Source organism: Symphalangus syndactylus, chromosome 10, assembly GCF_028878055.3.
Source record: "Symphalangus syndactylus isolate Jambi chromosome 10, NHGRI_mSymSyn1-v2.1_pri, whole genome shotgun sequence".
NCBI lineage: Eukaryota > Metazoa > Chordata > Mammalia > Primates > Hylobatidae > Symphalangus > Symphalangus syndactylus.
In genome coordinates, this window is record NC_072432.2 from 39,949,022 (window position 1) to 39,974,391 (window position 25,370).

Below are 25,370 nucleotides of genomic sequence, written 5' to 3' on the forward strand. Positions count from 1 at the left end.
CAGCATGGTACTGGTACCAAAACAGAGAGCTAGACCAATGGAACAGAACAGAGGCCTTTGACTGTAGTAATACATTCATTAAATAATTGTTGATTATTTCTATTCTTTTGTAAATTTACAGTGTTAACGCTTTACTTTCTTGCTTTTACTTTCTCAAAGCTACTTGAATTACATATTCATTCAGCAGCATCATAAAGTACAGGCTGTGATGAAAATTATTTTCTTTTTATATACACCGAGATTTATATCCCCCTCACATATCCTCAAATATTAAAAAACCTAATGTCTACTTTCTCCACTTTCACTTACCTGAAGAAACTATTTTATTAAAACTCTTTTAAACCAAAATTTTCAAGCCAAATAAAAACACTGAGTAGCAGAGTCCACCTCAGTGTTTATTAGACTAAATCATAACATTCATATTTGAATTTTCTCTAATAACTTCCCTGTATTAACTCTTAGCTTTTTATGTTTTTCTTTTGAAAAACAAGGAAAACTATGAGGCATGAATATAAAAGAATGAGTGACTTTCATATGTGGGTTGTTAAACTGACATTTATATTTTTTCACTCACACTTTGTACTGCCCTTGTTTTTAAAGAAAGTACTGGCCGGGCGCAGTGGCTCATGCCTGTAATCCCAGCACTCTGGGAGACCAAGGTGGGCAGATCACGAGGTCAGGAGTTTGAGACCAACCTGGCTAACATGGTGAAACCCCGTCTCTACTAAAGATACAAAAAATTAGCTGGGTATGGTGGTGCGTGCCTGTAATTCCACCTACTCAGGGAGCTGAGGCAGGAGAATTGCTTGAACCCAGGAGGTGGAGCTTGCAGTGAGCTGAGATCGCACCATTGCACTCCAGCCTGGGCGACTCCATCTCAAAAAAAAAAAAAAGAAAAGAAAAGAAAAAGAAAGTACTGATAATCATTCTTACAAAATGACGAAGGTTAAGCTTCCAACACTGAGGTCTCAAGGTAAACTTTAAGCTACCTGACAATATAGTGCCTTTTTCTGGAGTCTCAACTTTATTCAATGATTTTTCTAGGGCACACATGCATTTCATACTAAAATAAACATGTACTACATATACCTGTTATGGAATAGAGGGCAAAATTAAAATAAATAGAACAGGAGACTTCTGTATTTCTGGTTAGTGCTCTCACCAGGTCCTCTTGTGTGTAAATTTTCACGCTTTTGTTGTTAAGAGCACTCAGGCGGAAGTTTTGATAAACACTTTGCAATATGATAAAGTACACAGAAGAACAAAAAAGCATAATGTTAATCAAAAGTACTGATTCCATACTGCTTTATACTCAGACTCGGTTCTCAAGCTTTATACTCATCAGCATTACCTACAGGACTTGTTAAAACAGATGGTTGGGCCCACTCTTGAGTCCCTGATTCAGTAAGTCTGGGTGAGTGGATCCAAGAATTTGCATCTAACAAGTTCCCGGGTGAGTCTGTTGCTGCTACAGGTCAAAGGCAGGGAACTGCTTTAGAGGAACAGACATAAAGCAGTTCAACTTTTGCTGGTTTTTTACACATTTTCACATCAGTTACCAGCCCAATCTTTCAGGTTACATGCTGCTACCCCTGTACTCAGACCACCTCTACACATTCCACTGCCATCATAAATTCTCATTTACTGAAAAGAAATGAAAGGAGAGAAACAAACTAGTGCATAAAATCCAACTATTATCACTGAAGTGTGATGACAGGCAAGATATTTAGCCTCTATGTTTTCTTATCTGTATAAAATAACCCTATCTCATATGGGATTGAAATAATGTACACAACACTTAAATTATGTGAGCACAAAATCATAGCCAGCATTAGGAAGTATTACTATTATTATTAAATACTTTGAGAGTCCAATTCTGAAATATTCACAGACATGTCATATCTTGCTTATTTGTCCTTTGTCTCATATCAGTCTTAAGTCTATTATATAAGGGAATAATACATTTAAAAGGTGTAAAAAATCTTTTACTATAATTTATGGTCAAAGCTACCCTCCCACATTAAACTCGCCCACGGAACTTCTTACAAATCCTCTAGATTTTGAATGTCAGCACAAAGGTGTGTTAATTTTTAAAGATTCTTTTTGTATGTACAAAAACCTATTTGGAGTTTATCTGAATGGAAGAAGTATATGCTAATATTTCTCCTCTGTGCACAGCAGAGTAAAGATGAACAAATTAACTTCCAACCTCCTATTCTCTGGTTCATACAGTCTTTTTCATCGTCAATTTCTAACAAGAAATACATGCCCAATTAGTATACTATGTTGTGTCAGGCTGCATTTCTGAAGTTACATATTTCTTTTGAAAAGAACACTCAAAGGCCAGAATCAGTGGCTTACGCCTGTAATCCCAGCCCTTTGTGAGGCCGAGGTGGGAGGATCCCTTGAATCCAGGAGTTCGAGACAAGCCTGGGCAACACAGGGAGACCCTGTCTTTACAAAAAATAATAATAATTAAAAAATTAGCCAGGCATGGTGGCACATGCCTACGGTCCAGCTACTCAGGAGGCTGAGATAGGAGGATTGCTTGACCCCGGGAGGTCAAGGCTGCAGTGAACCGTGATCCTGCCACTACACTTCAGCCTGGGCAACACAGTAAGATCCTGTCTCAAAAACAAACAAACAAACAAAAAACACTCAACAAGACTCTGGTCCACTTTCTCAGCCAATCACTTAAAAAAGTAATGTGGTCATGGAGTAATAAACATCATACCAATGTATCCTACTTATTTTAACCAGTGGAGGTTAGTGATATGCCCTTTATCAGCCTCTGATTAAAAGTATAAACATTAAAAAGTCTATTATGTCTTTAGAACACAGCTGTCATCTACTAGAGTATTACTGTAAGAAACTCTTCAAAGCAGAGTTGTCATGCAATTGTGACAGAGCATTATGAGGAATATTATTAAGTAAGAGAATATAGGAATGGCAATCCATTTCACAAAAATCTGTTATCCAAAATTTCTGATTTTACACTACAAGAATGCTTAAGAAAAAGGATTTTAAGATAAAAATTGTGGAGTCTCTACCTTGATTTCTGGAAATCTATACTGACTCTAACAAAGTTAAAAATAAAAGACTTGTTCTTAAAAACCAAGATGCTTGGTATCTAAGAAAATTCAGATAGGGGTTGGTCCAGGTTAACAAGCAATGTCTGGAAAGAATTCATTTTCAAACTAGATCTGCTTCTTAGATGTGACATATAAGAGTGGTAAGTGGCCAATTTTCTAACCACCACCAAAAAATGATATACCAATATAGAATCTAACTGGAACTTGAAATGCATTTTGAGAACCTCCACACAAATGATACAGTTTCAAACAATTTTCTTTTTGGCAACACACCTAAAAATACATTGTTTTACCAGCCCAAACCAACATATACTGGTACTTTACAAAGCCAACTGCCATGATAATTATGCAAATTCCTTTGCTTTAAAGAATAATATATGAAACATACTACAATAAAAGGCTAAAAAATAATGTAAAACTGACAAATTGAGGCAAACTACAGGTATTATATATAGTATGGCCTTCTCTTATGCTTAAAAATTGCTTTAGGAATTCAGTGTTTTTCTCAAACTGACTGAATTAAAACACATGCAAATACTTACGCTATGATATAATTCATCCAAAGAATCTCTCAGTGTATAAATAGTATACAATCTAAACTTATTGTTATTATTGTTTTTCCAGAGTATTCTTACATGGAAACTTAAGAAATATATGTTTTCCACAAAGGTGAGTGTAGAAAATAGAACATATATTCCAACTATACTGTTGAAGTGCCAATGTCGGAACAATAGGCAAAACTAAAAAAGAACAGTGAGTTTATGTGGGTATAACACAAACAAACATAAATATTTAAAAATATATTACCTCTTATGGCAATAAAGATGAATGACTCAGTGGCAAGTTCAAGACTCTTATACCCAAAGTAATAAATAACACAGGTATAGCTGAGGGCGGCAGAGCTTTCCCATAATTCTACTGAGAAGGAATGAGTTATCAAATGGGACATGTATGAATGACTGTAACTACAGCCATTTAAAACAATTACATGAAGAGTCAAACAACAGATAAATAGAAATAAAAAATGTCTAATCTACAAAATTAAAACATAAATTAATAATGCATACTGACAAGTAAGATGTAAAACTGAAGATATTCCCAGCAGAAAAGTTCTTGAGGTAAACCTCACCATTTTTGGCTACTTCTGCTATGATGTTAGCTACTTTGGCTTTGCAGGAAGACTGTGGAGTCAACAGACTTGCAAACAGCTGAAGTATTCCACTTGCTTGGATTTTTTCACTTGTTTCCGTATCTAAAAGAGATACATACAAAGAGCTTCAATGAAAATCTTTAATGCTAACAGTGACAACCGTTATCTACAATAAATTCTTCAAGAATTTTTCCCACCCATAATAGAAATTAGTTTCGGTATACATTCAAATATATGTCTTTATACAAAATTACCTTCTGCTCCACAAGCTGCTTTTATCTTGAGTTTTAATCTGCACAAAACACTTGATAATATAATATTTTGTTTATTTACAGTCAGACTATAAAGAAGTTCTTTCTGAATATATCATTTGCATACCAAACTTACTCTCAATGTTAGTTCTAACCCTGTCTATTCAGAATACAAATGCTTTTTTCTACATCTCTTCTGAATTCTAAGAGCTATCACTTTATATAAACTCTATGGTTCCCTATAATGCCATAGCAACTTTAAAAAATGGCAATAAGATAGGCAAAAAACTCACCTCCTATCATTTTATATGGAATGAAAAGTGATAGTCAAGGGATTACATAGTTCCTATGACTCCTGTGTTTTTCATACAACTCATTCACATCACCATTAATGAAGAAGGGAAATAGTACACTGCAAAAACCCATAGGATTCTGAACTCTATTTGGTGATACAGAAATTCAAGAGGCCCCCACTTCTTTCCTTTCCTTCTTTGTTAAAATACAAATAATGGGCCTATAAAAACAAGCTACTTCATGTATGTTATTGAAAGAATGACCTATTAAAATATAAGATAAAAATAAATAAAAGCTCAAAGAAATAAAATTATTATTTGTGAACAATGAAGAGAAATGGCATGTGTTTAAAGCTAGAGGTTATAAGGCTCATTAAAACATTCAATTGAAATTGTTTCTATATGCAGCTCCTCTATGTCCTTTAGATCTTTAGATATACATACAAATAATAGAGAACCCTAAAAATTTCTTGTTAACTAAATGGCAGCTGATGTGATCAGTAAAGAGGAGGAAAATAATTTTTTATAATTTGAGAAACTCCACAAAAAAGTACGTAACATATTTCTTTATAGTAAGTGCTGATTGCTTAATACAGTTTTTCAAACTGTGGGTCCCAATCCATTATGAGCGCTAAAATCTACTTGGGGAATGAAGACTAGAAACTGGTTAAAATGAGAGAAAGGATTAACAACATCTACAACAAAAGAGAAAAAAATTGCACATGGTAAGGTCAAACATTATGATTGAAATTTTGGTTTGAATTATGTATATGCATATGCGTATGTGCCTGTAAGTATATAAGTACTGTATGTAAAATGTATTTCCAATCATGGGTTTGAGGAAAGTGAAAAATCACTGTTCCATGTACCCCTTGACTACCAGGATTTGGAGTTAAGGAATGATAACACTCCAGTTTATGCTTTTATTTTACTGGACTAAAAAATAAGTTTTTATGGGACCACTTGAAAATGTGACACCTAAGATCCTCTTTTTTTTTTTTTTTAAGCAAAAAGCCATAAAGAACTAAACTTAATTTGCCATGTTAAAATCTTTCCTTTTCTGACCATTGCTACCAGAAGATATATAACCTTAGAACACTGGGTCATACTGCCCCAGGGGTCTAGCCCCACCATCTGCTGGTACTGGGATGACAGCAAGAGTCTGGCATAAGGCATGAATCATGATTAGATACGAAGCCGAGGCATTTGTTATGTGTGGAGGCGAGCAGTTAACTGCAAATCACCCATGCATGTCTCATTTAACTGTAACTAAAACAGTGGCTTAATATCAGAGTAGAATGTCAGGGGCAAGGGGAAAAAAAACAAAACAATGCTAACTCTTGCACTCCAATGACACTTTCCACAGATTAAATCCAGTGAACTGGGAGAATAGCTGTACTCAACAGGAATCCAGAATTTGAAAATAGTATTTTCACTGCTATTACCAAATAAATAAAAGGGAAAAACATAACCTGGTTTTTCACATAAATCTGATTTACAACTTAGAAAAATCTAACAGGAATTATTTTTACCTGCTAGCATGTAGATTTCTATATAGGTTTAGAATGTAAATGTCTGGGAACTACCGTTTTTCTGTGACATAAAAAAGTAAAGAACAAACTTGTACTTTATCACTCAAACACCACTGTCCAATAAATAACTACAAAGTGTATTTTTTTATTTTTTAAACTTTTATTTTAGGTTTAGGGTACATGGGTAGGTTTCTTACATAGGTAAATTGCATGTCATGGGGGTTTGGTGTAAAGATTATTTAGTCACTCAGGTAATAAGCATAGTACCCAATAGGTAGTTTTTCAGTACTCATCTTCCTCCCACCCTCCCTCCTCAAGTAGGTCCCAGTGTCTGCTGTTCCCTTCGTTGTATCCATATGTACTCAATGTTTAGCTCCCACTTTTTATATATATATTTACATATATACATATATATGTATATATGTTTTTTTCTTTTTTGAGACGGAGTCTTGCTCTTTCAACTAGGCTGGAGTGAAGTGGTGCGATCTCAGCTCATTGCAACCTCTGCCTCTTGGGTTCAAGTGATTCTCATGCCTCAGCCTCCCAAGCAGCTGAGATTATGGGTGTGCACCCCAATGCCCAGCTAATTTTTGTATTTTTTAGTAGAGATGGGGTTTTGCTATGTTAGCCAGGCTGGTCTTGAACTACTGGCCTCAAGTTATCTGCCTCAAGTGATCTACCTTAAGTGCTTCCCCAAGTGCTGGCATTACAGGCGTGAGCCACCATGCCTGGCAGCTCCCACTTAAGTGAGAATGTGTGGTCTTTGTTTTTTGTTTCTGTGTTAGTTTGCTTAGGATAATGACCTACAGCTTCATGTTGCTGCAAAGGACATAATCTCACTCATGTTTATGACTGTGTAATATTCCATGGTGTATATGTACCACATTTTCTTTATCCAGTATACCACTGATGGGCTTAAGTTGATTCCATGTCTTTGTTACTGTGAATAGTGCTGCGATGTGTGTGTGTCTTTATCGTAGAATGATTTCTATTCCTTTGGGTACATGCCCAATAATACAACTGCTGGGTAGAATGGTAGTTCTGTTTTAAGTTCTTTGTAAAATGGCCAAGCTAATTTCTACAATGGCTGAACTATTTACCTTCCCACCAGCAGTGTATAAGCATTCCCTTTTCTCTGCAACCTCACCACCATCTGTTATTTTTTGACTTTTTAATAAGAGCTATTCCAACTTGTAGAATGATTTCTATTCCTTTGGGTACATGCCCAATAATACAACTGTTGGGTAGAACGGTAGTTCTATTTTAAGTTCTTTGTAAAATGGCCAAGCTAATTTCCACAATGGCTGAACTATTTACATTCCCACCAGCATTCTATAAGCATTCCCTTTTCTCTGCAACCTCACCACCACCTGTTATTTTTTGACTTTTTAATAATAGCTATTCCAATTTGTATAAACTACAAAGTTTTAACTTCATTCCGCATATACTTTTTGCACTGGCATTACACTGTATCTCAAAATGTATATTGGCCTGTGAACTGAGGATGTTCTCAGATATCTGTGAAAACCCTTGAAACAATTTTAAAACGGCACTAAGGAGTAGTCAGAGGTTGATGTTTGCATGTCCAAATGAATGGCTACTTGTTAAAAAAAAAAAAAATCAAAAACCATGCACTGTGATCAGGCGTCTTGTTTAAAAAAAAAAAGGCAGACTCTTCACTATCTGTAGCCAGACTACTATTGACATTTTAACTACACTCTTTTTAATGTTTGCAGGAATCAATTCAACATCTTTCTCCTCCTTCACATCTAGGTACAGTCATAAAAATGTTTGAGAATGCCTACAAATTATATGCAGCTGGCAGTTTTTGAATTTTGAAGGACCCATATATGACAGGCAATTGCTACTTTAAAATAGTATCTGTGGGAGCTGAGGCAGGAGTCATATCCATCACAATAGCCCTTGAAGTTCTTCCAGCACTCATTTTGTCCCTGAAGCCCTATGTCCTCACTCCATCTGACCTCCTGGTAGCAAGAAGGCAGCTTAGTTATGACACTGCCAGATATAGGAAAGAAAAGGAAAATTGGGCAATCAGGCCAGAGAAACTTGGAAGAAGAGTAAATCAAGAAGTCAGGCTATAATGTCATATGAGCAGAGTTTAAAGCACAACTCACATAAATCCTCAAGGCCAATACAAAGTATTACAAAGGAGGGAGTAAGGAGAATGGGAGAGAACTCACAATTTAAGGTTATAGCTTGAGAAAGGCTCAAGTTCCAAACAAAGCTGCCAAGTAAACATATTAAAATAATTGGCTTTACAGTTAAATACCAAGAGGGAATTTCCAGGTATGCTACTACAATAAAATGAATTTATGATGTTATATTATCACATAGGTTTCATGAGGATAAACTAATGAAAAGCAATTGATAATCAATTTATAGTAAACTCAAGGTTAGAAAAATAAAAATAATGACTGCTATTACTAAGACTCTATTAGGTTAAAAGTGTATTTGGATTAGATTGGTAATATAGCTTTAGAGTAATAAAAAACATTTTAAGTTTTACTTAGAGTTATGAGAACAATAAATAAGTGGTAAAATAGTGGCCTAGGGATCCTTATGGCAGATTGTGAGAAGACAGGTTTTCACTGAAGGCTCAGACTTGGGATAAACTACAAGGACGAAAAATATGAATCAAAGGGGGGCCATGGATATCAAGGTTTCTGGGGAATTGTATATTTCTCAAGGGGTAGATTTTAAAAATAGGGTATAACAAAGAGACATAGCCCTATGCTGCTTTGGGTGATCTGATCTAAACCCAATGCTTCATTTACCAAAGAGACAAGTCCCCAATCCTCTCTCCTTTTATGCAACAGAAAACAAAGCATTTGCACTTGGGTATATGCTAAATACCTCAAATTTAACAAAATCAAAATCAAATTTACCCTCTTTCCTTTAAATTCATTTTGGTCTCTATCTCAGTGAATGGTAGGAAACCCATTTAAGCCAGAAGCCCTAGAATAATTATAAAATTTTCTCTTTTAGTAAATAGCTTCCTACTACCCACATTTATTTATTTATTTATTTATTTATTTATTTATTTATTTTATTATTATTATACTTTAAGTTTTAGGGTACATGTGCACAATGTGCAGGTTTGTTACGTATGTATTCGTGTACCATGTTGGTGTGCTGCACCCATTAACTCGTCATTTAGCATTAGGTATATCTCCTAATGCAGTCCCTCCCCGCTTCCCCCACCCCACAACAGTCCACAGAGTGTGATGTTCCCCTTCCTGTGTCCATGTGTTCTCATTGTTCAATTCCCACCTATGAATGAGAATATGCCCTACCACCCACATTTAATCAGAACATAGGTCCCACAGATTCCATCTCACTATTGTCTTTTGCATCTATCTTTTTCCTTTCTACATTCATATTACTTCAAGTTCTCAGTTCAGACCCTTGTTAAATGCAATAGCCTCCTCAAGTCTCCCTAACTCCAGTTTGCCTCCCCTGCCCCGTCCGCATCTTTCATCTACAATAGTGTAAGAATAAACTTCTGGAAATGCAAAGTTTATGTCATTCCTTTAAATTTTTAAGCAATCCTCCATATCTTTTCATTAAACATTCAAGCACATTCATATTTCCTAATCCTATCTCTTGATACATCTCCATGGACATCCTACACTCTAGCCATACTAAATTACTTATAGCAATCCATATTAATCATCTTATTTCATAACTCCTTTCTGCACATGATGTTCCCTCTTTGAAATGCCACCCCCCTCACCCTACCATTTTAGCTAATTCCTACTTATTAGACTCACACTGTCCTCATTAAAAGGTACCTGACTGAAAGCTATTCAATCTTTTTAATGTTATCTGACTTCCATAAACACTCTGTCTTAATTTTTTATTAAGAGCATTTGTAAAAATTTCAAAGCATTTTCAAACACATTAATCTCTTCATTTAAAAAGTCATCTGAGATAGGGATGATAGGTCATGTTCTTCATATTACAATTAAGGCCATATAATAAGATTACATTGGAAAAGGAATAAGAAAACAGCTTTTGTGATTTCTTCTCCAAAGCTCTTCCTACTACAACTGTCATTCAGAAGTTATATGTTGATGACTATACTTTGACCTGATTTGCCAAATTATTATGTGAAAAATATTGTTATTTAACACATTTTACAAGAGTAAGAACTAAGGTAAGACAACTGAGTGAGAAAGAGATGTATAGTATTTTGGGATAGCTAAACTGAGGCAGTGATTAAATGAGAGAAAAGCAACTGCATATACAAAGAATGAAGCAGGCTGAAACAGACTGAAGGACGGGTGCAGTGGCTCACACCTGTAATCCCAGCACTTTGGGAGGCCGAGGTGGGCGGATCAGTTGAGGCCAGGAGTTCGAGGCAAGCCTGGCCAACATGGTGAAACCTCATCTCTACTAAAAATACAAAAATTAGCTGGGCATGGTGGTGGATGCCTGTAATCCCAGCTACTCAGGAGGCTGAGGCATAAGAATCACTTGAACCTGGGAGGCAGAGGTTGCAGTGAGCTGAGATCGTGCCACTGCACTCTAGCCTGGGCAACAAAGTGAGACTCTGCCTCAAGAAAAAGCAAAAACAAAACAAAACAAAAAAAACCCACAATGAAAACACAGAAGAGAAATATGCTGAGTATAAGTAGCTTAAAGTAAGGGCCAGACAAATGAGAAATTAATGTTTCTAAAAGAAAATGAAAGTGTTTGAAGTGGGGGTGGCAGGGATGGGAATAAAAAAAATGGCAATTCTTTCACTGATAACAACATTCTCCCCCAGTGAAGAAAACTGATTGAGGATCTTAAATAAACAAAAGGAACATGAAATGCAAGAGTTTAAAAAAAGGATATATGAAGTCATGAAAAGAAAGATAGCAGAACAAAAACCCATTTATACCATGATTCAACATCAGAAACAGATCTCACTAAAAAACTAAGTTGTGAGACTCATTTTATAAAATTACAGTAAATGATTTTGATAGTCTTATACTCATTTCAATTCCAGGGTTAATGTAAGATGTGGGAGTGGGAGAAGTTATGTGTGTGGAAATCATCACTAGAATAAGCAGGGAGATCTGCTAGTTTGACTATTTTCTTTAAAATTACCACTAAGTAGGTCACAAAGCAGTTGCTAAAAAATTTAAGAGTTACATGGTTAAAAAATAAGATATATTTATTGAGAATGTAAACACCATGAGGAAATGTGTTAATGACTGTGGTATAAGCAGAGTATATAACTAGATTGTTCACCAAGAAGTTGAATTACTGAAGATATGCATATTTACCTATAAGAAATACAGATTTCTTACTGCAGACTAAGAAAATGAGGATACAGTAAAACATAGTGAAAAAAATATTTTCAGCAAAAGATCTATCTCCATTCTATTATCAAATACCCTGGGGGAAATTATGAAGTAAATAAAGATAAAGAGATTTGGCATCTGCAAGATTTTTTGAAGTCTTCAATTTGCTAATGTTTGCTGTGAGCCAATAGGATTATACACTGTTTATCAAGTAAGTCACTTCTTAATAGGGCATCTAAGAAAATGAGTAATCCAAGGAATCTATTTAAGGAAATACTACTTTATACAAGTGTGATATAAAATTTACTCCACTTTCCCAGGAAAACAAAACAACAGAAAGGTACACAGAAAAGTAAAAAAAAAAAAAAAAAAAAAAAAAAAAAAAGGGTAAGAAGTCACTTAAAATCAACATTAATCTTGGCCAAAGGAAAGAGTGAAGTGGCTCACAGTATCATCTTAAAAGACAACTATCACTACGGTCTAGCATTCTAAAAGAACATTATATAGTCATTAATAATATCATTTGAAAAGAATATTTAATATGATAAACACTCAAAGATAAGTTTTTTTGAAAAGAAGCTACATTTATGTGAAATAATTCAAATTTGTAAAATAAAAAAACTTTTTCATATTTTCCAAATTCTATAAAATTTGAAAGTTGTCCAAATCAAAATGGAGTCGCCTGTGTTTAAAAACAACCAACCAACCCTAATAGAGCCAGAAAAGGTCATGAAGACAGTGTTCTCATGCATAAATCCCTGATAACAAAAACTATCACAGAAGACTGCAAAAACCACAAAGACCATTACAAACTTATAACCTCAGTGAGGACATCTGCCCAGCAACTGCATGGCCAACCTCAGACTGGCTTCACACTCTTATTATTGATCCTTGTAGCCTGATGGACACAGAATGATTAATTAAAAGCCAGTAGGACAGTCACCAGCACCTAAAACAACAGTCCTGACATACCCTGACAGAATTTATGGGCTTTTCCGTACTTTTGAGAGATTAATAAGAAAAGGAATGGAATTCTCAAACATTAAGGCATGTCAGGTTCTAGGGGACTTCAGCAGGCTACATCTTATGGCCTATTCTCATTTTTTAACTGATGGACCAAGTACATCCAGGAAAATCCGGAGCTCAAATGCTCATTATTCAAACTCTCTTTTTAAAAAAACAAAAAACCTGCAAATATTAAGCTGACATGAAAAGCCTTCTACCTCCCCTATCTCTTTTTTGTTGTTGTTGCCTACTTTGATTCTGCTGATTTTCCTACTGGTGTTGATATAAAACTCACTGCTTATAGAATTCCAGCCAAGATTAAAAAAAAAAAAAGTCTTAAAGGACTTTCAAATTAATAGCTTTACAAAGTCTAACAGCTTGATGACAACTAATGACTTAGGTATCTTTTGGAAATGTAAATTTAGGTTTGCCTGACTAACAATTGTTTAGGGTAAAGAAACAGTTAACTGAAGGATTCACAGTCTAAAAGAAAAAGAACTATATAGTGCTCACAAAAGTTAGGATCTCAGATCAAACAACTGAAAGTCTTGAACTCAAAGAAACAATATAAAGTATCTCTGTCCAGCATAAAAATTCCTTTTTCTGCCATGCGGGGGTGAAAAACCAAAAACCAAAAACGCACTAAATGATTTCCCTGCTACACTGACTAGTCAAGCAAATCAGACTGGCAAACAAAAGACAGACGTGTTACCGAAAATTCAATGTCACTTAGAAATTTTGTTTTTCTTATACAATTTGGCCAGCCCTAGCTAAAAATGTCAACAATCAAAATTTAACCCTAAACTCATGTGAAACTGAGTCAAAGGTGGGGGAAGGGTAAAAGAGGTTTTTTTTTGTTTGTTTTTTTAAGCTGCTATAGAAACTGTTTTACCCCCAAAATTTTTGTGTGTATGTATATATGCTTAGGTGTGTTTATGCATATGCACATATATTATGTTGTATGTTATGTCTACATAGTAAAATCTGATGTACTTGGCCAGAAATCCCTTAAGGAATTCTATTCAGACTGGCTTAAATAAATGAGCGCTTACATGAAATACACAGTAATTAAGCCAAATGTCTTTTAGTTCATGTGACTTAAGAAAGCTTTGATACATAAGGTGGTTTTAAAACTTACTAAAAATGTATTCAAAATTATCAACATACATTTTTGCCTAAGTTTACTAGTCAGACAGGATTATATTTGTCTCTGCTAGATGTTTTAAGGCCATAACACTATAAACCCAACCTAAAACAGAATAATCTTTGTTGGTATAATTCTTTGGTAAGACTAATGTAACACTGTTTAGTTTAATAAAAACAGCTGTGTGTTCTAAGTTATTGGCAAAATACCAATATATTTTAGTTTCTTACTTAGGTGAATGCCTGATATTCAGTCTATATAAATGGTTAAAAGAAAAATAACTTGAAATGATGACTAGTTTTACCCAGTATCTCAACTTTCGTAAGTAATCTAGGTATAATTGTTAAAGATAAACCAGGTAAATGTAGGCAGGATAAATGTTTACCCATGAACTTTTCAGGCAATCTAAATTCCCAATGTTATGTTAAATTAAGTAATAGATATTCATTAAATGTCTGGGTCTTTCCAATTAAGATTCTTAAAAAACATTAAAACATAAATTGCTGAACATAATTGTTAGTTTGCTCTTAGCTTCTTAAATTTTATAAAAAGTCTAAATATATTTGGGTCTATTTTTAACATAAAAATTATGGGGAAACATTTTCTGAAATTACAAAATGATTCTCATCTATAAAAATACTGATATGCAACGAACAGTTCAAAATTTCTTGCTTCCTATGTTTTCACTAAAAATTAATGTTACTAAGAATTAAAATTCTAACATATATAATTTTGTAAACAAAGTACACAAAAATGTGTTTTTGATAATGAAAGCATAAAAATGTATTCTCTATTGAGATAATAATTTTGTCTAATTCAGAGGTTAAAGGTTGTTTCAAAATATGATTTAAGAAGGAAATAAGATAGAAAAGGAAGCAATAAGTAAAATAAGTAGGAAAGAGAGATATTAAAAAAATTACAGGTATGAAATTGTATTTTTGGTAAGAAAGGTTAAAAAGAAAAAGAATAATTTTGTATGAGAAAGAATCTTGTGGTAAATTTTTGTCCTAAAGTAAGATGGTGTGTTATTTAAGAAAGAGGACATACAGGATAAAACAAAAAGTCAAAGCATGTTGTCAAAGGTCTATGCAGCTCATGAAAGGTTTGAGAAAGATGAATTTAGGAAAGAAATTGTGTGTGATCAAGTTGGCTATAATTAGAAGGGAATTATTTACAAGTCTTTCTAAAGATTGAGCTTTGATACTAAAAATACACTGATATAAAACTAAAAATTTGGTCCCGTGTTAGAACAAGGTTTTCTTGAAGTACTGAGATTTTGATTTTTAATTCTAAAATCTATTAGCCATCTTCTAACAGATTCCATCTAATTCCCTAGTTTCAAGCTGGAAATGCTGTCTTTTTCATTTAGAATGGTAATTTCATTTCTTGAGGTATAGTTTTCCTCTTAAAGCTTCTCATATTCATAGCTCAGAAGTTTAAATTCTGCTGTGTCTCACTGCACATGATTTGCAGGTCATGCATCATTGCCTTCTGCTCTTCTCCTTTCTCCTCTTGAAAAATACATCTTTTTGTTTAGCTGGGACAATAACTGGGACTCTCTCTTTTTAACTTTTTCATCAGCTCCTTTTTTCTCCAGTTCTAACTCTGCTTTTGTGACCTGAAACTGAAATGTTCTGTCTTGAAGGCCTAGAAAAGCAATGTTTCCTAGTAAAACTTGATTCTGCACTCTTGTCTTTTCTTGATGTATCTGAATTATTCCATGTAACCAGGAAATTTCTCATGCTGCTGCTAAGATCCATGTGTTCCCCTGCTCAAGGTACTAATTTTATTGTTTACATTCCTCTATAATATGGTGTAGAGTCATATAACCTTAGACACACTTCTCCTTTGTCTGATTAACCTTAAGTACCTTTTTCATCAGGTTCAACTTCCAGGCTATCTAAATGGGTTTACCATAAGGAGAAGCAATTATACTGCAGAAAAATTCTCTTTATCTTTTTGGTAACTGGCCAAAGAAACAAAGACTTTGAATTTTATCAAGATAACTTCATGTAGTCTTTATTAGATTTTTGATTGGTTGGGGAAACTGACCTTTATAAGGGTTAAGATTTTTAAAATCCATATAACTTTCTGTATTGCTTTTGAAGTCTTTTGATTATTACTCTGGTTAAAATATAATAATAATAATAAAAAAGACTGATTTCACAGTGACTTGTGCTACTGTTTTGTTCAAGTGTTTTGAACCTTTTGACATCTTTGGCAGGCTTTCCCAAGCTCAAAATTCTAAATTAAGATTTTTTGACCTAGAATTAACTTTGGGATTTCCCCATTGGGCTCCTAGAGAGCATCAAAGAATGTATCTCTCATCTTGTAGAGATATTAAGCGATTAGGGTTATTGGATAAGTTGAATAAGAAACATTGTCAAATGGTAGGTGATACTAGATCTTTCAGTTACATGTATGTGTATGTTACTGATAATGAATGTCCCAAAATTATATAAAATGCAGAAATCTAATGTCATCAGTCAGAATTCTAGATATGTCATATGCCACAAATATAACTAAATTTTCTTGTCAATTGTTAATAATAAACTTCCACTGGATTTTTAACCATAGCCACTCTAAGTCTCTGACATCCACAGTTACTGTTTTGAATTTTTCTATAAAAGTAGTTACAATCAGATTAACAGAAAAGGCCCTAATGGGCACTTTTTTTTTTTTTTTTTTTTTTTTTTTGAGATGGAGTCTCACACTGTCGCCCGGGCTGGAGTACAACAGCATGATCTTGGCTCACTGCAACCTCTGCCTCCTGGGTTCAAGTGATTCTCCTGCCTCAGCCTCCCGAGTAGCTGGGATTACAGGCGTCTGCCACCATGCCCAGCTAATTTTTTGTATTTTTAGTAGAGATGAGGTTTCACTGTGTTGGCCAGGCTGGTCTCGAACTTCTGACTTCGTGATCTCCCTGCCTTGGCCTCCCAAAGTGTTGGGATTACAGGCATGAGTCACCACGCCTTGCCCTAATGGGTACTTTTAAATGCAGGTTTCTAATAACTTTAAGATTAATGGACTAAATCTTTTTTTTCTAGAACACTAATAAACTGATGGGTTCAAAAGACTGTTAAGATGAAGCAAAAATAAAATAGATGAGATTAAATAAATGATAAAGATAATGTTTCCATGACTTTTATTTGAAACACTATTAGTTCTTTACTTCAGTGTTTTGTTTTCCAGATTTAAGGAAACTTTCTCTTCAGGCAATTTAATAAAGTATACTTTTATGAACAAAGGTAGAAATAGATGCATTTTCTCCTTATTTGACTGCCCCCCCCATTCAAAAATTATTTGTGAGTATTCTTATGGCAATATGGTTAACTGAAAGGTTCAATAAAAATATTATCTTTCTATCAAGATACAATAAGATACACTGGTTGTGTTACCAAGGCTTTGACTGAAATATCATATTTGAGAATGTGCATATGAGGCTTGGTTTCAATGGTTCCCAGCCTCATAGTGAGTGAGTAAAAACTGTCACTTCCCACAAGCCCAGGAAACTTAAGAGTGTAGGTAAAATCTAAAATCTGCCTTGGTTTGGCTTTGTAGCCTGAAGAGTTTTTAAATCTGAGAATACCGTGTGATCAAATCACTTCTTACAGGCAATTTTTGATAAAACTAAACTTATTTTGCAAACAAGTTTGTCTTACTCTGATTATCTTTGATAAAAATCACGATGACTTGGAGAATCACTTGAACCCGGGAGGTGGAGGTTGCAGTGAGCTCAGATCGCACCACTGCACTCCAGCCTGGGCAACAGAGAGAGACTCTGTCTCAAAAAAATAAATAAATACACCAGTATGACTACACAGAGAAAGTTATGTTTATTAAAAAAAACTATAAAACACATCCTTATTATTAGATTGTAGCTCTGTGCATTGTTTTAAAATAGTTCTTATCTACCTGTAGACTAGAATGAATCCTAAATTTTCATAAAGCTTTATAAACTGAAACTAGATGGATCTGAAGGAACAAGTCCTGGGCCTGATGTACGAGTCACACGGAAAGTTTACCAAACCACCCGATGCCCTAACTAGAGACATTCAAACTGCAAACCAAGACGAGTTGACATTTTTACATGGTAGACGGTTTTTCCCAAGATGTTGGAACAAGACTTTACATAATAATAAGACTCTTACGCACCTCAGTGCTACTTTTTTCACTTGATAGGAGAATGCCATAACTGAAATTTCACAATCAGTGGCTTCTGCTGGTAGTTTGAAAGAACGCAACCTAAGAGATCTTTTTGTATCAACTGGTTAAATAAGAAAATGCCTGTGCTATTACTAATACCACATGCTGTAACCGGATAAATTCCTATGGGAAAGTTGAGACCCCATAAACATAAAATATGAAAACAGGCCACATGGTTATAATAGGTCTCACCAAATTCTCTATGGCCATTGGAATTACTTAATTAGTTGTCTTTACGCTAGGTTTCATGGCTCAAAACCATTATGCAAACTGGGATTGCCATATTATTATGAATTTTACTTTGTATTTTCCTTTCTGAAACTTTGTATCTGTTACTTGTTAAATTTTTGCAGAAGTACAACTCCTAACAAAATAATACTAGCTCAGCACTTTGAGATGACAGCAAGCACCTACAAAACAGACAAAATTAAACTTAATGATGGTCTCCAGATAGGCTTAGACCAAGAACCACTCACCTTCAATCTCCCTTGTTGCTCAAATGTGCTAGAAGAATTTTAACACTGATTCCTGGTCACCAATCACCCTCTCCAATGTGGGACCAAACCAGTCCCTCCCAGCACCAAGGGACAATCAAAACCTAATTACAGGAAGACTGATCATCAATGCTTTCAGAGAAAGATCTTGATCAAAAGGGAGAAAATGAAAGCTGCTGGAATCAAGAGTCACTTGTGTTAAAAACAAAACAAAAAAACTCTAACAAACAGAGTCAGGAAAGGCCATGAAAATAGGGTTCTCATGCATAAATGCCTGACAAAAACTAGCACAAAACATTCTTCAAAAACTACAACCTTACACAAAGGCTGTCACGACCTTACACAAAAAGTACTTCTGGAAAGATATCTGCCCAGCAACTGCCTGTCCAACCTCAGACCAGTGTGATCCTTGCAGCCAAGGATAATTATCTCAAAACAATTATGTAATCCTCCTCATTTTTTTCTGTTAAAAACCTTTGTTTTCCTCTACTTCCTTGAAACACAGATAGTTTGTCATGGCACATGTATTCCCATGGCAATGCCCTATTCCTAAATATCATTTCTGTTAAGAGAGCCTCTCTGTTATTTAGGCTGACCAACAATATGCTTACTGTACTTTAGATTTTTAAAAAAGTTACAATTTGTATATACCAGTTAGGATATACAGGAAGTAATAGAAACTACTGTACTGTACTCCAGTAGAAGAATCTATCAGCTCAGAGATCACATCATTGTAAAGTCGGGAAGTAGAATGAGCTTCATAAACAGGTTAATCAAGGCTCCTGCTTCATTTCTCTGAGTTCTCCTCAACTTTCTCCTCGTCTGTGTGTGGCAATGTCATCAGACTAGCTTGTATCAGAGTAGAAAAACGACTATACAAATTCTACCTTACAGGCACACACCACACAATTCAGAGCAACACAAAAGTCTTTTCTTCCACCTACCCTTCAAAAAAGAAAAAGAGACCAAAATCACCATGGCTTATATGACTAAACTAATCTGTAGGATTAGTATGAATCCTGTAACCTAGTGAGTGGAGCTGAGGGTCATCTCACTCTCATCTTATAACTTCCCCAAAGGAGAAGGGTTGTGAAGCAAGAAAAGGAAGGGAAACGGGTGCCGGAGCTGAGGAGGGAAAGAATTTAAGTATTAATAAAGAAAAAATAAATAAATGTAGAAACACAGGGCATAAAAGAAACAGAAGTGATTAAGATCTGTAGTGAAAAAGAAAGCAAATCCAAATAGAATCATGTTGGCTTAAGTAAGGCTAAAAAGTTTTTAAAGTTTAATGGGAATAAATCACAATTTCCTTTCAAGTATAATCCTAGAAAGAAAAGAAAATCAGCAGTTATCAAAGAGGTTCAAAAAAGGGGTTGAGAATGGGGAAGAAAAAAAGGAGATATTACTGACCAAGTAGAAATTTGATATTAATTACCCAAAGGTTAAAAGATGGCCTAATGCTGAAATGACAATGAATAATTTTATGTAACTTTTGGTAGAGGTTTTTGATTTATTGGGGAGGATGGCTAAGATACTGGCTGCGTTAACTATGAAATATTTTGTTATTATGAAATTATGAAAAAAGTGTATGTTTGGAAGAGGGAAGAATTAAGTTCTATTCTGAGAAATGAATGAAAGAAATATCAAACCAAAGCACTTAAAAAAAAAGTAATACACAAGACTGTCGGAGAAAACTGTGATTGTTACTGAACAGATGAGGCACTTTGATAAAAGATAAACAATTATTCATTTTTGTTTAAGACATCAGGAGTACTAATAAAGAACCAACTGGTAAACTGCTGATAATTCCATACAATATATCTAGCACTACAACTGCACTGAATCATTCTGAAAAGAGAAAGAGAATCACGTAACGGGGACATTTTCAAACAGCTCTTCTCAAGATACTCTGGCTACAAAAAACACAAAACCTATCAACACTAATCTAAAAAGAGAAACATACTTTAGGCCACCAAATCAACCAATAAAAATGAGTAAGTATATGTGTTGGATTTAATTATTGCTGATAGAAGAGTAAATAAAGTAAGTCGAAAACCTGCATGTATCTTCTGACTCCCCCAAAACTTAATAGCCTATTGTTGACCAGAAGCCTTACCCATAACAATGAACACATATGCAGTATGTTATATGTATTACATACTATATTCTTGCAGTAAAGTAAGCTAGAGAAAAACAAATGTTATTAAGAAAATCATATAGAAGACAAAATATTTTACTATTCATTAAGTGGAAGTGGATCATCATAAAGGTCTTCGTCCTGTCTTCGCACTGAGTAGGCTGAGGAGGAAGATGAAGAGGAGGGTTTGGTCTTGCCGCCTCAGAGGTAGCAGGGACAGAAGAGGTGGAGAAGACCGAAGGAGAGGCAGGCACACTTGGTGTAACTTTTATTGAAAAGAATTTGCTTATAAGTGGATCTGTGTAGTTCAAACCCCAGTTTTTCTCTTTTTTTTTTTTTTTTTTTTTTGAGACAGTCTCACTCTGTTGCCCAGGCTGGAGTGCAGTGGCATGATTTTGGCTCACTGAAACCTTCGCCTACCGAGTTCAAGTGATTCTTGTGCCTCAACCTCCCGAGTAGCTGGGATTACAGGTGTGTACCACCATGTTGGGCTGATTTTTGTACTTTTAGTAGAGACAGGGTTTCACCACATTGGCCAGGCTGGTCTTGAACTCCTGACCTCAAATGATCTGCTCACCTTGGCCTCCCAAAGTGCTGGGATTACAGGCGTGAGCCACCATGCCCAGCCACAAAACCCAGTTTTCCAACAGTCCACTATAATGGCTCTTAAAATACACGAGACTGAAAAAAAATCAGTAAACCAATACATATTACATCATAAAAAGTATGAGGAAATCTATACCATATATATTGAGAATTCCTTGCTTTTTCAAAGAAATATATGCTAATGAGGGAGTATGATATTATCACCATTACACATACATTCAAGTTACACCATTAATTTTGAGAGGTTAGCCACTCAAAAGAAAGTTACTAGATTCATGCAATGACTCATCATTAAATACTTAGTTAAGTGCCTAGCACGTGCTAAGCAAATGGCTAACAAGACAGACTCTGCTCTGAAGGAGTTTATAGTTTAGTAAAAGAGACAGATATGTATAGAAGCAGTTTTAATATTTTGACAAAAATTCCACAACCTACTCAATGTACAGAGGCACCTAATCCATTCTAGGTTTCTATCAGTCTAACCTTCATGATGATCAGCCATGGTTCCAGAACCTCATTTACCCCAGAGATCTACAGTAGTTGCCCCTTATCTGCAGTTTTACTTTCCATAATTTCATTTCCATGGTTTTGGAAATTTTCACGGTCAACTGTGGTCTGAGAATATTAAATGGAAAGTTCTGGAAACAATACATAAGTTTTAAATTGCATGCTGTTCTGAGTTGAATAATGAAATCTCACACTTTCATCTGATTCAGAATGTGACTCATCCCTTTGTCCTTTATCCATGCTGTATATGCTACCTGCCCATTAGTCGTTGACATAGACATCAACATTATATGCTCCTGAACTCCAACCATCAACATCATCACGGCTCAACAGTCTCAGATCACCTGAGGCAAATGATCTTCGTCCTGACATATCCCCAGGTCAACAGCAGCCTAATGCTACCTCACAATGCCTACATGATTTATCTCACTTCATCTCATCAAGAAGGTATTTTATCATCTCACATCACAAGAAGGTTAAGTACAGTACAATAAGGTATTTTGAGATGGGGAGGAGAGCGAGTACATATTCATGTAACTTTTATTACAGTATATTGTTCTAATAATATTTTATCATTAGTTATTGTTGTTACTCTTTTAACTGTGCCTAATTTAATAATTAAACTTTATCACAAGTATGTATGTACAGGAAAAAACATTGTATACAGAGGATTCAGAACCACCCACACGGTTTCAGGCATCTACTGTGGGTCTAGGAACGCTTCCCCTGAGGATCTCTGTACTCTATCTTTTTGTAGGTCCCCTGTTAAAATGAAAGGTATTAAGAGACTAAGCTAGACTAAGCAAGATATTTATCCAGAATGGCTAGATTCAGCGTTCAAGAATATAGTCAGATATCGCCGGGCGCGGTGGCTCACGCCTGTAATCCTAGCACTTTAGGAGGCCAAGGCGGGCAAATCACTTGAGATCAGGAGTTCGAGATCAGCCTGACCAACATGGTGAAACCCCGTCTCTACTAAAAATACAAAAATTAGCTGGGCGTGGTGGTGTGCACTTGTAATTCCAGCTACTCAGGAAGCTGAGGCACGAGAATCAGTTGAACCCAGGAGGCAGAGGGTTGTAGTAGGCCAAGATCGCACCACTGCACTCCAGCCTGGGCGACAGGGCAAGATTCTGTCTCAAAAAAAAAAAATATAGTCAAATATCAGGGCTGAGGTAACAGCACAGAGCATCGCGTCTGTTAATACCACTAGGATGATCACCAAAAAACTATCTCCCTCTCCATACCCCATACTAAGGCATGACTCCTGTGGCTACTTAAGGTTCCATGATAGCTTAGGGAATAAAGACACTTAGTGTGGCTTGCAGAATCTTGCAGATGTCAAAAACTCTTCCCACATGCAATATTTCACAATTATCTATCAGTTCAGTCTCATCTTCAAAAACTGCATTTAGTTCCCATGCTTCACTACACTCCCATACTTCCTCCTCCTCCAACCCTATCACCTTAACATGTGATTACCCCATGACAGTAGAAGCCAGACTGGCAATATGACCTTAGCCCCGAATTTGGAGATGTTTGTGTTCTAAAAACATATAATGTTCTTTGTAGACTGTGGGGATACAGTAATACATAGCAGCCTAACATGAGTGCTGAAAGGTTTTCAGATTGATCCTGGATTTACTAAATATCATGGCACTAGAGTAATTGCTTAGATCTCCCTAAAGCCTAAGACAAATGCTGAAATTATAAAAATCCTACAATTTGGCATGGGGAAAGGCCAAGGCAAGATGTTCTAAGATAAGAGGGAATGCATGGTATCACAAGATAGCCTTGTTTAAATGATAAGGGTAAAAAAGTTTGATGGAGGCCCCTTAACAGTACCTAATTCAGGGGAACAAAGAGGGAAATAATATTAGTCAAACCAGAATTCACCCTCCCAAGCAGAGAGGAAAAGAAAAGATTATAATGACAAAATGGATCACAGTCTCCCAAACCATATGGACAGAGCAACGCAACTGGGAAAAGATTAACTGCACGACAATCAGTAAAAGACTTTCCCATCCCATAGCGGCATCCTTACACTGGAATTTCCCTCAGACCTAGTTTTGAACACTTTTTACTGTACCCTTGGAATCTCTTAAATCCAGACACTCACAAAACTCTAGTTCCTATCTTTCACTTTCAGCTAGATTAATTATTCTCAGGAGACTTCCCTTGAAGTACTCTCATGCAGAACTTCTCAACTCTCTTTTCTTCACTTTCTACCCCAAGACCCAGGCTTGGAGCTGAAGTTGTATTTTCTTAGCTCAAAAATATCTGAGACATTTTGTCTTCTGGCTTCATTCGAAAACAGCTTCTCTCTTTTCAACCTCTACCATCTGGTAACACTGTATTTTCCCCATTCTCATCATTAGTACCACAACAACCCTCCAGTACACTGGAGCTTACTCCCAGTTTGTCTCTCCCCTTCAACTCCTGCCATCATCCTGAACAACTCTGAATCTACACACAGTGGTTAATAACTTGGCCTGACACTCCCTGACTTTAATAATTTCCACTGCTCTTTAACAATCCACCACAATATCACACCCGAGGCCTATCATCATAGGTAGAACTACCCTATGATTGAAAGCTTATATTTGGAAATCACTTTCTGATCAGTCTTCTCTTCTACCATGTCTTTTACACTTATTAAACATTTTTTAAACCTCATTGAAACCTCTCTTCTTACAACTCCTCCTTCTTTCCCTATCAGCCCTCTTTCCATAATTCATGTCATGCTTACCTACACTGGAAAAAAAAAAGACCAATGATTTCAACAACTCTAGTATTACTGCAGTACCCTAAACCCTATCTATCTATTTCACCTTGCTATTAAATCCTAGCACTGGATGAATCTAGCCATATACTTTGCCTGTTCCCTGATTTTAAAACAGTAAATTATGTTATTAAACATGTTAGCTGGTATCACTACAAATTCATAATTTATAATTTTAACTGGACCCTTCAACATTGTTCAGTTATTCTTTCGCCCTTAGTCATTTCCCTTTCACATTTCCTAGGCCCTGGAACTCTAAAGATTTATTATTCTCTATGTATGCCATATTCCTATACTGTAAACATTTATTACTCTCTCTATATGCCATATTCTCCATCACTGTCAACAGATCACCTTTCCTGGTAATTAGGTGTGCCAATATTTTGTTCCTTTCACACTGTCTCCACACTGATCTTTTTAAAACACAAATCTGATTTTTACTTGCTTTTCAAGTAAAAATCATGTTTAGCATGATATAAAAGTCCTTTCATAATATGATCCCTTATGCCCTTTCCACTTTTCACCTCTTGACCCTTCCTTGCATGTACCCTTTTTGCTAGCCATACCAAGCTTTTCAGTTTCTTAATGGACTAGACTCTTTACCCACCACTATGACTTTGTATATATTCTCCCTTTGCTTAGGATGTTCTTCGCATAATCCTCAGGCCCCCACATTTAGCTGGTTAAAATACATTGTGTTTTCAAAATTCAGCATTCCTTGGTTCTGCTTATCAAACTTACCCCTACAGCAATACTCACACACAGCAGTGTAATTGTTTCCAAGTTGTAAGAGCATATTTGGTAGTCAAAGACATGGAGTGGATGAGATCATCCAAGGAAAGTGTATTTTTACTGAGTC

At 35.5% G+C, this 25,370-nt stretch overlaps 1 protein-coding gene across 21 annotated transcripts in view; it reads right to left on the bottom strand.

Annotated features, from left to right (window-relative positions):
• The window catches only part of RAP1GDS1 (Rap1 GTPase-GDP dissociation stimulator 1), a 176,170-nt gene that overhangs the window by 94,878 nt on the left and 55,922 nt on the right, over positions 1-25,370 (bottom strand). For all 21 annotated transcript variants that reach the window (XM_055296952.2, XM_055296951.2, XM_063610211.1 and 18 more), the window contains exon 3: positions 4,222-4,344. In XM_055296952.2, coding sequence (XP_055152927.1) covers positions 4,222-4,344 — 123 coding nt within the window. The remainder of the gene's footprint in view (positions 1-4,221; positions 4,345-25,370) is intronic.